Raw genomic sequence first — 13,525 nt, 5'->3', positions numbered from 1 at the left:
CATCATAAAACATACACCAACAAATAGGAACTAAAAACATGTGATAAAAATAAATAGAAATTGAAGTTGCCACACTTTCTTCATACATCAAATGGATCATTTTGCCCATACTCTGAGATGGAAACAGTCCAATTTGGAGACTACCATCCTAGGCATTGGCCTTCAGGGTGCATTCCAGGCTCAGTGGACAGGAGGAGAAGACATCAAATTTAAGAACTATAGAAAATTTTCTCTGTTCTCCTTCTCTTTCTTCTGTTGGCCAAAACCTAGAAGCATTTCAACATTAGACAATTCCTTTTAATTCAAGATGTAACAAATGCACAAAATCATGGACAAGACCTATAGGGACACAAAACTCATACTGACCCTCAGCCTTCCATGAGATCAAACTGAAAAAGTCCCATGGGTGGAATCTTCCTTAAGCAGGGCAAAAAAGGAGGGAATGGCAATGATTGATCGAGAAAGGACAAAAGGAAGTCCCAGGTAGGCCTATTGACCACAGGCTGGAGGGAGGAACATGCAGGGAGGTGGAAATAAGCTTTATTGGGCTGAAATAGAGAGGCTGAGCTGAGAGCAGAGCAAGAATAAGGAGACCAGTTGATGTCACAAAGTGAATGGTATGGGGCAATCCATGCTACTCTTAAAAAAAAATTACTTGAGATTGACTACAGAGAAATCTGACAACTGTTACTAGTCTCTGTAAAGGGATTAAAGACCACAATGATGTCTAGAGGATATAATTAGAGTTGCTTATACAAAGGCTGAGAGAGCCTGTGAGGAAATGAGGACAACATCCTAGTCAAGGTAGTTTGGGACACAGATTAGGGACTGGGAGCAATGGAAGGATGCAGGAACAGAGACAAATGGAAAAAGAATTAATGGGTCAGGGAAGGGGTGGGAAAGAAGAGGAAATGAAGAAAGAACAGGGCCCAAACCTTGCAGATTTTTGCCACTCAGGGCTTATCTATTGATACTGATTATTGATATTGATATTTGTGATGAACCATCTTTTGTCCAGGGACTTGCAAAGGATTCTCTTCAGGGCCTTTCTCAGTTTTGGGCTGCTTAGCACCAGGATGCTAGAATGCAGACAGATGCCTGCATAGGTCACCACTTCCCAGGCCCCGTGGCTCTGATTCTTCAGTGTTGTGATTTTCATAAAAGCAATAATCAGGGAGAGGAAATATGATGTGTAGAAGACAAGGAAGACAGTAAATGACTTCAGGGCCATGGTGTGAGACTGGGTGCTGGGATCACATGGGCCGGATCTGTGGTCCCTCATTTGCCCCAAGTGCCTGTACAGTGAGAATATGAGCAAGAGGGTGGACACAAGGAACAGGAGAAAGGGAATCAACAACATAAGCACTGTAGGCAAAAAAGAGTAGAGAGAGATGGTCTGTATTCTTTCACATAGGGTGCCGTTTCCATGGGAACTCTGGGAGGCACTCAGCTGCACAAGAATGCTATTCCAAGTGGCTAATGGAATGACTGGCACGATAGATATAATCATGGAGCCCAGCAGCAGCCTGGGCACTGACCGAGAAATCCTCCACTTTAGCCAGAGGAAGACAGGATGAAAGAAGGATGAGATCTTCACACAGTAGAAGGCAGCAAGCTAGGCAGTAAGCCAGAAAGTAAGAGCGTTGATAAAGCCCCAGGAAGTGTTGAAATAGTAAACTTTGGAACAAAAGTTAAAGGAGTCAATGAGATTGTTTAGGAGGGCCATCCCATGCAGGCAGAATAAGGAGGCAGCCAGGCAGGATACCATCATGTCACCTGAAGGCAGTGTGCAGCATCTCACCCACTCCCTGCCCAGTACAGCAACAATGAAGCCATTCTGCAACATTGTAGCCAAGGTCTCCATGAAAAAGATGACCATGAAGATCAACATGGATGAGGAGGGCATCTCCTCCGGGGAAGTTCTGCTCAGACTCAGTTCTTACTCTGAAGTGCTAGGACACATCCACAGGGAAAAACAGTCTCTGTGACCAAGCCACCCTGCTGAGACCAGAGATGCAGGAATATGGATTCATACAAAATCGTAGCTACCAGCATACAACCCTACTCTCCCAGGATTTGAAAACAGGATTCCTGTGATCTCCTTTGCCATGCAAATCACTCCCAGCTCAATGACACACTGTCTTTATTTGCATAAACATATTTGCCTGGTCTTTATCAGAGCCAGATGCAGTGAAATTTTAACAAAATAGAGGCTCCAGGGTTGACTGAAAATAACTAAACTTTATACTTTATTTCTAACTGTACTATTTCTTTCCTACTTTAACTTTAAAAATGACCTTATCCTTAATACCAGCACAGTTCTAAAACAACAGCCTAATTCTAAAGGAGTCAGACTGAAGTCTAAACAGCACAGTTCCAATGGAACAGCCTAATGTTGAAGGAGTTAGGCAAAAGGCTGAAACCACAGTTCCACTAGAACAGCACCATTCCAAAGGAGTTAGGCCAAAGGTTAAACAGCACAGTTCCAATAGAATAGCCTGATCCAAAGGACTTGGGCCAAAGGCTGAATAGCACAGTTCCAATGAAACTGTCTGATTTGGAATCAGATCTAAGACGGAGCAACGAGTTCCAATGAATGCCTGATTCAGAAGAGTGAGGCTGAAGAGCCAACTGATAATTGCAGAAAAAACAAGGCCTTAACCAGAAAAGGATGAAGCCTTAAAATAGATCCTGAATAAAGGCAAGAGAGCCTTAAAGGCACAAAGGGTGAAAAGTCCAGTAGAAAGACTTACCCTCAAACCCCAGAGTTAGAGAGAAATGGAGTAAGATCAATGGATTCTTTTGTGGGTACCACATTTGTTTGCTCCCTAGCTTTGGAATCATCAAGAGTCTTCTCTGAATCCCTGGTACAGCCACCAAAATGTTGACCTTAAACGAATAGACAGCCACCTATTTCTCCAGCAAAAAAAAAAAAAAATGGATTTGTTCAGGATCAGCAAAGAACTGCAAATTTGGGGTCTACAACCATGGTGACCACAGTCAAGTCTAGCACAACAAGGGGAGGAGAAATTCTTATAAAGAGGAACAGAAGTTGGGAGAACTATTGTAAACAGAGTCCATTGGAGGAGACTGGGAGTTCAAAGTATAGTAGATTGTCATTGGCTGGGTTGGGAGTGTCTCTCATCAACTGAGCTGTTGCTAGGCAGGAAGAGGAAGTCTTTCTCTTTCCTATTGGGCTCTTCTATAGACATTGGGCATGAGAGTCCCCCATTCTGGCCTCCTGACTCCAATTTAAGGAGGTTTCTGTTGATTAGTTTTCACAAGTTTGAAGGTAAGTTTTCTCCTGGATCTCGAGCCCCACGCTTCTTGAGTTTCAAGCTCTTCAGCCTTTATTCACAACCTGTCCTTTCTGTTAAAGGGTTTTGTCCTTTTTGCAATTACTCACTTTGTCTTTAGCCTGATTCCTTTTGGAACAGGACTGTTCCTGCTGGACTGTGCTTTTCAACCTTTGGCCTGACTTTTTTAGAACCAGACTGTTCCTATGGGAAGGGTGCTAGACTTTAGTGTGGTTCCTTTGGAACCAGGCTGTTCCTATCAGACCTGTGCTGGCCTGTGGTTTAATTCCTCTTAGAACCAGGCTCCTCTTTTGGAGCTGTGCTGGTATTTGGCCTGCACATCTTTAGACATTTTTCTTTTGCTCTAGATTAAGATCTCTGAGAAACAGGATCCCAGTCATCTAAATGTTTAAGGATCCACCTCCCAATTCAGAGACTTTGGCTGATTTTATGTTTAAAAATCATGGTCCCTAATCATGCACCTTCCTGACTAAATGAACCAACTAACCAAAAGTAATTTAGAACACCAATGGCCACAATGGGGAACTTTTGAACTCCTGAAACTTAATTTTATTAAAACCAAATTGGACTGCCATAGCTCTGAAATTGCTAAAACTGAATGGAACGCCTATTTGGATTGGCATTTTGGGGCTTCCAAACTAGGAAGGAGTCTAAAATTCCTCTCTGTAAAATAAAATTTTAAGATTAACTGAGGCATACAAACAATTAAAGAAAGACAAAATGGTTTCCCAAGCCTCTCTTTCCCCTCCCCCATCTCCTTTGTCTCTGGACCTGCATCAGTTACCTTGCGCTTAGGTCCTGACTCTAGCGCCACCTTCTTCCTTCCCTTCTATACTGCCTACACCTCCTCCATACCCTCAGCTTCCCCATTCTAATTCTCTCACCAAACTTCCCTTTTTCCCTAAGCTTCTCCCTGCTCCCTCCTCCACCAAATCAATCAGAACCTATTAAGTCTTCTGAGGATCCAAACAGACTTCAAATCTCTTATGTTCCCTAGCTGCATTACCAGCTATAGTTAGAGAGTTTTTTAAAGTAACTGAACATCCCCGTAGGTTTACTAAAGAATTTAATATAGTTGTACAAACATACTAATCTGGTTTTTCAGACCTATATCAGTTAGTCCACCCCACAGTGAGGGTCAAGCCACACATTGGATGAAACTTGCCCAATGGGAAAATCCTGAAAGGGATTTAGAAAAACAAACCCCTAACTTTAGGCAAGAGGCTAAACCACCTGTGGGAAAACGCCACCAAACAATTACAGTAGTTTTTCCTAAGCCTATTGATTGGGACAAAATTCAAGCTTATGCACAAAAGTCTGAGGAACCTGTTCATGACTATTATAATTGCCTTCAGATTGTTTTCAAAAAATTCTGGTCTTGCTTCAGATGTTACATCCACCTGGGTAGGTTTTAACTCTGTGTTTATTAACCAGCTGAACCAGGACCTTTCCCTTTTAGTTAAAAGCACCAGGGAGGAATGGGAAACTCTATCCACTCCAGATTTAGTTAATTTGGCAAATCAACTCACTCTCACCCTAGATGAGTTACCTAAAAAAAAAAAAAAAACAAAAAAAACACCAAAATTCTTAACCTTCAATACTAAATACAAAAGCAAAAACCTCCTAGTTTCTGCTATTATTGCAAAGAATCAGGACTTTGGAAAATAGACTATTACAAACTTAAGTTCTTCAGGTGCCATCGTGCCATCTATCCTCTAACTAGCCTTTCCAATGTCCTCCTAATTCCCAATGATGTGGCTTCAAGGAACTACAGGGGCTCTTCCCATTCCTTCCTCTGAATCGGCTCAGAGAATCAACTCTCCAGATTGTGAATGAATCTTTCTCTATCCTTATTGCCACTGGAGGCAACACTTGGTGTTCAACCCCAATCTTATAAAGCAGCCCCTGCCTCGGAGTACTACAACAGTTCTAATAGTGAAGGTTTATAATAAACCTCAAAAGGTGTCTGTTTCTGAACCTATTCCCTTTTGTTTAAGCCCTTTGCGAGATACCCACCCTTTTTTCCTTAGCTCCTCTGCCCCTATTCGTTTATTAGGTTGAGACTTCTTAGAAAGGTATCATGCTGGTATCTTTCCCAAATGCAGGAAATAATTCTAGAATTTGACAGTAACAATCAAAATAGCCAACCAAGTAAATTAAATGACCCTTCAGCATCCTATATTTTGCTCCATTTCTGAAGGAAATAGAGCTGATTCTGAAGACATTGATCATTTTCCCCTAGTGAATCAACTACCACCCTACTTAGGGGCAAAATTCCAACTGATATTGGCAAAATACACAGTGTACCTCCCATCAAGATTCAAATAGGTCCCTCAAAACATCTCCCCAGAATTAATCAATATCCCCAAGTAAGGAAGCCCATACAAAGCCATCTGATAACCTGAAGGAAATGATTTCTCAGAATTGAAGCAGATGACCTCCAATGACACAGCTTTTCCAAGAAGTCCAGACCAGGTCTTTTAGAAATATAGAGATTTAATTGGGAAATACCTGAGAGCTCTCCCTCCTACCCATCCTTGTCACTCAAATGTGTCTTCAACACGTTTCCAATCTGTTCACTTTCCCTCTGATGGGGGACATGACACACAGGAAAGTTCTCTCCCGGCTGAGGGACAAAAGACCACTGAATCTGGAAAAAAACTGACTCTTGATCAGTGATGCTTTCAGAGAAAGATCTTGATCAAAAGGGGAAAATATGAAAATTCATAAATGGAAATCACATTTAAAATTGAATTGGGGGGGCAGCCTGGTGGCATAGTGGTTAAGTTTGTGCACTCTGCTTCAGCAGCCCATGGTTCACAGGTCTGGATCCTAGGCATGGATCCATACACCACTCATCAAGCCATACTGTGGTGGCATCTCACATAAAAAATAGAGGAAGATTGGCACAGATGTTAGCACAGGGACAATGTTCCTCAAGCAAAAAGAGGAAGATTGGCAATGGATATTATCTCAGGGCCAATCTTCCTCACCAAATAAATAAATAAGATGGAGTTGGGAGGCCAGCAAGGGCTCAGCCAATGAGATATTGCCGTAACTTAGCCAAAGAAAAGTCACTACACTTTGAACTCCCAGTGTCCCCCAATGGACCCTATGTTTACAGCAGCCTCTCCTAACTTCATAAACAAAAAAAAACGTTTCTCGAGATCTCATCAAGATGGCAGTGTGAGCAGAGTTTGAACTCATCTCCTCCCACAAACACAACCAGGTGACAACTATTTTTGGAAAAATTACCCAGGATTGAAAACTGAAAACTGGATAAAAAGAACCCCCACAACAAGGGACAGTCCTGACGAAGGCATAAGAGGCAGAAATTCCTGCTGTAGAGGAAAAAAGCCACCTTTGGTAGCAACGGAGCTTCTCAGCTGGCCAGGCAGGAGACACCCTAAGGTACACAGCCCTCCCTAGAGGAGTGAGGTCCAGAGGGGGGGCAATACTGCTATAAGCATACTTCAGACTCAGCCCAACTGAGACGGTGGTCTTACTATCTGGCTTTGCTGGCTATTAACTGCAGCAAGGATACCCCCAGAAAAGCTATTGGCCGAAAGCCAAAAAGACCTTGGTCTTAAAGGGCCCATGCATAAACTCACTCATTGCAACAACCTAAAATCATGAGAGAGAAGGCTGACAGTCCTTTGGTGAAACAAGACTCATCTGGTGGGCTCTGGGGGCGTCTTGGTGAGAGGAGGGACCTCTGTGGAGACTGAGACATTGGTGGGGGCCATTGTTCTAAGCTGGTCCAGGCATGCTGACACGGACCCTGGTGGGCGCCATTGAGGTTCATCCTTTGGCCTGTTAGTCCAGGGGTCTGCAATGCCCACTAGAGAACAGATTTAATCCAGTTCAGCCAGCACAGGCAACCTGCCATAGGGACTGGCCCCACCTAACAGCAAGCCCTCAGGCTACTTTTCAGCCTACATTGACTGGGTGCCTTGATCCTCTACAGGCAGGCAAGGGTGTCTGCCTCTGTGGGGCAAGACCTGTGTGAGGATCAGATGAACTGTGGGGGGCATTGGTGGAGAGGTGGGGGCCTATGCAGTGGGGCATTGGGGTATGCTCCAGGGGGTTGAGAAGTGTGCACAGACCAGGACTGTGTTGATGGTGTATGTGGTCCTGTGGGGGATGAGGCTTATCAGTGGCAGAAGACCTGTGCTTCACAAATAGCCATAAAAAGGATCAGCCCCACCTCCCAAAGCCTGAAACAATTGAGTTCCCCCATGCCAAGGGACAGCCCCACTCAGCTGCACTCCTAAGAGAACTGACAACAGCCTTGTAAGCCTGAGGCCTATCATACTGTAAGCCCCTGAGCCTAGCAACCAGCTACACTAGATACCAACCCAATTAAGAGGAAAACTGCAATAGAAATGTGCTGATAGACTTTGTAGCCACCAGTGCTGAGGCTCCCCAAACAAGATTTACAAACAGCTGGCCAGGGAAGGAAAGACTAGACTCCCTGGGTACCTGCAGTGGGAACAACCCTGCCACAGCACAAGGACACAAGTAGCTCACAAAAGGGTCACTCCTGGTTCTTATGGACTGGTGATGAGAGGGAAGCACACTGCTGGGTCTCATAAGGCATCTCATACATAAGACCACTTCTCCAAGATCAGGAGACATAGCTGACTCACCTAATACATAGAAATAAGCACAGAGAAAGAGGCATAATGAGGAGACAAAAGAATACTTTCCAAGCAAGGGAACAGGACAAAACCCCAGAAAAAGAACTAAATGAAACAGAAACAAGCAACCTACTCGACAAAGAGTTCAAACATATCATGAGGATGCTCACAGATATGGGGAGAAGAATGGATGAACACAGTGAACACATCCACAAAGAATTGGAAGATATTAAAAAAAATCAGAAATGAAGAATACAATACTCAAAATGAGAAATTCACTAGAGGGACTCAATAGCAGAGTAGAGGATGCAGAAGAATGGATCAGCGAGCTAGACGAAAGACTGGAGGAAATCACCCAAATAGAATAGAAAAGAGAAAAAAGAATTAGACAGAATGAGAACAGTGTAGGGGAACTCTGGGACAATATCAAGCATGCTAACGTTCAGATTATAGGTGTCCCAGAAGGAGAAGAGAGAGACAAAGGGACATAAAATTTATTTGTAGAAATAATAGATGAAAATTTTCCTAACCTGAAAAAGGAAACAGACACCCAAGTTCAGGAAGCACAGAGAGCTCCAAGCAAGATAAGCCCAAAGAGGCCCACACCAAGACATATTATAATTAAAATGTCCAAAATTAAAGACAAAGAGAGAATCCTAAAAGCAGCAAGAGAAAGGCCACAAGTGACATATAAAGGGAAGCCCATTGGGCTATCAGCGGACTTCTCAGCTGAGACTCTACGGCAAGAAGAGAATGGCATGATGTATTTAAAGTGCTAAATGGAAAAATCCTACAGCCAAGAATACTCTATCCATCAAGGTTGTCATTCAGAATGGAAGGAGACATAAAGAGCTTCCTAGACAAGCAAAAATTAAAGGAGTTTATCACCAAGAAACCAGTTCTGCAAGAAATGCTGAAGGGAGTTATTTAAGTGGGAAAGCAATGACCACAAACACAGATAAAAAAATATATATCAAAAAAACAAAACAACAATGAAAAATCAGGCAATAAAATCACTTGTAAAGGTAAAAATATAGTAAAGGTAGCAGATCAACTACCTGTGAAGATAATATGAAGGTTAAAAGACAAATGTACTAAAATCACCTATTTCAATGATAAGAGGGTAATGGATGGACACACACTAAACAAGAGACTATGTATGATTTGAAAAACATAATGTTGGAGAAGAGGAGTGAAAAAGTAGAGTTTTTAGAAAGTGGTCAAGCTAAAGAGTCTTTCAACTCAATATAGACTGTTGTATGCATAGAATATTAAATAGGATCCTCATGGTAATCACAAATCAGAAACCTATAACAAGCGAAAGAAAAGTAGGACAAAAGAAATCAAACATATTACTAAAGAAAGCCATCAAACCACAAGGGAAGAGAGCAAGAGACAAAGAAAGGAACAGAGAAAAACCGTTAAAACACCCAGAAAAAAAAGTAACAAAATGGCAATATATAAACATTTATCAATAGCTACTTTAAATGTCAGTGGACTAAATGCTCCAATCAAATGCCATAGGGTGACAATTGGATAAAAAAAAAAAACAAGACCCATGTACATGCTGCATACAAGAAACACACTTCAGACCTAAAGACACTCACAAACTGAAAGTGAAAGGATAGAAAAAGATATTCCATGCAAACGGCAAAGAAAAGAAAGCAGGGGTAGCAATACTTATATCAGACAAAATATAGTTTAAAACAAAAACTGTAACAAGAGACAAAGACGGGCACTACATAACAATAAAGGGAACAATCCAACAAGAAAATATAACACTTGTTAATATCTATGCACCCAACGTAGGAGCACCTAAATATATAAAGCAATTGTTAACAGACATAAGAGGAGTAATAGACAGTAACACAATAATAGTAGGGGACTTTAACACTCCACTTACACGAATGGATAGATCATCCAAACAGAAGATCAATAGGGAAACACTGGCCTTAAAGGACACTTTAGACCAGATGGACTTAGTAGATATATACAGAACATTCCATCCAAAAACCACAGAATACACATTCTTTTCAAATGCCCATGGAACATTCTCCAGGATTGATCACATATTAGACCACAAAACAAGTCTCAATAAATTTAAGAAGATCGAAATAATACCATGCATCTACTCTGACCACAAAGGTATGAAACTAGAAATCAACTACAGGAAGAAAACCAGAAAAGCCACAAAAATGTGGAGATTAAACAAAATTCTACTGAGCAACGAATGGGTCAATGAAGAAATCAAAGAAGAAATCAAAAAATTCCTGGAGACAAATGAAAATGAAAACACGACATGCCAAATCTGTGGGATACAGCAAAAGCACTTCTAAGAGGGAAGTTTATAGCAATTCAGGCCTACCTCAACAAAGGAGAAAAATCCCAAATAGACAATCTAAAAGCACATCTAAAGGTACTGGAAAAAGAACAACAAACAAAGCCCAAAATCAGCAGAAGGAAGGAAATAACAAAAATCAAGCAGAAATAAACAAAATAGAGACTAAAAAAACAGCAGAAAAAATTAATGAAACCAAGAGATGGTTCCTTTGCAAAGATAAACAGAATTGACAAACCCTTAGCTAGACTCACCAAGAAAAAAAGAGAGAAGGTTCAAATAAATAAAATCAGAAATGAAAGAGGAGAGATTAAAACGGACACCTCAGAAATACAAAAGATAACAAGAATACTATGAAAAGCTATACATCAACAAATTGGATAATCTAGAAGAAATGGATAAATTCTTAGAAACATAAAACCTTCCAAAACTGGACCAAGAAGAGGTAGAAAATTTGAGTAGACCGATTATCAGTAAGGAGATTGAAACAGTAATCAAAAACCTCTCAAAAAATATAAGTCCAGGACCAAATGGCTTCCCTGGTGAATTCTACCAAACATTCAAAGAAGAATTAATACCTATCCTTCTCAAACTCTTCCAAAAAATTGAAGAAGAAGGGAGGCTTCCTAACTCATTCTACGAAGTCAACATTATCCTGACACCAAAACCAGACAAGGACAACACAAAAAAGGAAAATTACAGGCCAATATCACTGATGAACATCGATGCAAAAGTCCTCAAGAAAATACTAGCAAATCAATTACAACAATACGTTAAAAAGATCATACGTCATGATCAAGTGGGTTTCATTCCAGGGATGCAGGAATGATTCAACATCTGCAGATCTATCTACGTGATACACCACATTAACAAAATGAAGAATAAAAATCACATGATCATCTCAATTGATGCAGAGAAAGCATTTGACAAGTTACAGCATCAATTTATGATAAAGACTCTAAACAAAATGGGTATAGAAGGAAAATACCTCGACATAATAAAGGCCATACATGACAAACCCACAGCTAATATTCTAAATGGAGAAAAACTGAAAGCTATCCGTCTAAGAACAGGGACCAGACAAGGATGCCCATTGTCACCACTCTTATTTAACATAGTATTGGAAGTCCTAGCCAGAGCAATCAGGCAAGAAAAAGAAATAAAAGGGATCCACATTGGAAAAGAAGAAGTGAAGCTGTCACTCTCTGAAGATGACATGATTTTATATCTAGAAAACCCTAAAGATTCCATTAAAAAAACTTTTAGAAACAATAAAGGAATACAGTCAAGTCACGGGATACAAAATCAATGTACAAAAATCGGTTGTGTTTCTATACACTAACAACAAAGTAGCAGAAAGAGAAATTAAGAATACAACCCCATTTACAATTGCAACAAAAGAATAAAATACCTAGGAATAAACTTAACCAAAGAGGTGAAAAATCTGTACACCGAAAACTATAAAACATTGTTGAAAGAAATCAAAGAAGACACAAAGAAATGGAAAGATATTCCGTGCTCTTGGATTGGAAGAATTAACATCATTAAACTGTCCGTACTTCCTAAAGCAATCTATAGATTCAACACAATCCCTGTCAAAGTTCCAGCAACATTTTTCACAGAAATAGAACAAAGAATCCTAAAATTTATATCAAACAACAAAAGACCCCAAATTGCCAAATGATTCCTGAGAAAAAAAAGAACAAAGCTGAGGGGTCACACTCCGACGTCAAAATATACTACAAAGCCATAGTAACCGAAACAGCACGGTACTGGCACAAAAACAGACACACAGATCAATGGAACAGAATCCAGAGCCCAGAAGTAAACCCACACATTTATGGACAGCTAATATTCAACAAGGGAGCCAAGAGCATATGATGGAGAAAGGAGAGTCTCTTCAATAAATGCTGTCAGGAAGACTGGACAGCCACATGCAAAAGAATGAAAGTAGACCATTCCCTTACACCATGCACAAAAATCAACTCAAAATGGATTAAAGACTTGAATGTAAGACCCAAAACCATGAAAATTCTAGAAGAAAACATAGGCAGTACACTATTTGAGATCCACCTGAGCAGCATATTTTCAAGTCCCATGTCTGACCGGGCAAGGGAAACAAAAGAAAAAATGAACAAATGGGACTACATCAAACTAAAAAGCTTCTGCACAGCAAAGGAAACCATCAACAAAATGAAAAGACAACCTAACAATTTGGAGAAGATATTTTCAAACCATATATCAGATAAGGGGTTAACATCCAAACTATACAAAGAACTAATACAGCTCAACAACAATAAAACCAACAATCCAATTAAAAAATGGGCAAGGGATCTGAACAGACATTTCTCCAAAGAAGATATACAGATGGCCAACAGGCATATGAAAAGATGCTCAACATCATTAGCTCTCAGGGAAATGCAAATCAAAACTACAATGAGGTATCATCTCACTCCAGTCAGAATGGCTATAATTAACAAGACAGGAAACAACAAATGTTGGAGAGGATGTGGAGAGAAGGGAACCCTCGTTCACTGCTGGTGGGTGTGCAAACTGGTGCAGCCACTGTGGAAAGCAGTATGGAGTATCTTCAAAAAATTAAGGATAGATCTACCATATGATCCAGCTATCCCACTGCTGGGTGTTTATCCAAAGAACTTGAAAACACAAAGGCATAAAGATACTTGCACCCCTATGTTCATTGCAGCATTATACACAATAGCCAAGACTTGGAAGCAACCTAGGTGCCCATGAAGGGACGAACGGATAAAGAAGATGTGATATTTATACATGATGTACTGCTACTCGGCCATAAGAAATGATGAAATCTGGCCATTTGTGACAACACGGATGGACCTTGAGGGCATTATGCCGAGTGAAATAAGTCAGAGGGAGAAAGTCAAATACCATATGATCTCACTCATAAGTAGAAGATAAAAACAACGACAAACACATAGCATTGTAGATTGGATTGGTGGTTACCATAGAGGGAGGGGGGTCGGGGGAGGGCAAAAGGAGTGATTAGGCTCACATGTGAGGGGATGGACTATAATTAGTTTTTGGGTGGTGAACATGATGCAATCTACACAGAATTCAAATATATTATGATGTACATCCAAAAATAACTAAATAAATAATTTTTTAAAAAAAATTCTCTCCTTCATTTTCTCTGAATTGTATGTGATTTGCCATAGACTGTATGCTCCAAACCGCAATTCTTTGCCATTCCT

The 13,525-nt window shown here is 40.6% G+C and overlaps 1 protein-coding gene across 1 annotated transcript; it reads right to left on the bottom strand.

Moving 5' to 3' along the window:
* Positions 1-964: 964 nt before the first annotated feature.
* LOC124243395 (taste receptor type 2 member 62-like) lies at positions 965-1,906 on the bottom strand. Its single transcript, XM_046668970.1, is given in 1 exon segment — positions 965-1,906. A coding segment is annotated over 1 exon segment (942 nt).
* Positions 1,907-13,525: the final 11,619 nt, after the last annotated feature.

This window comes from Equus quagga, chromosome 8, assembly GCF_021613505.1.
Source record: "Equus quagga isolate Etosha38 chromosome 8, UCLA_HA_Equagga_1.0, whole genome shotgun sequence".
Taxonomy (NCBI): Eukaryota; Metazoa; Chordata; class Mammalia; order Perissodactyla; family Equidae; genus Equus; species Equus quagga.
This window is presented reverse-complemented; position numbering and strand designations above follow the sequence as displayed.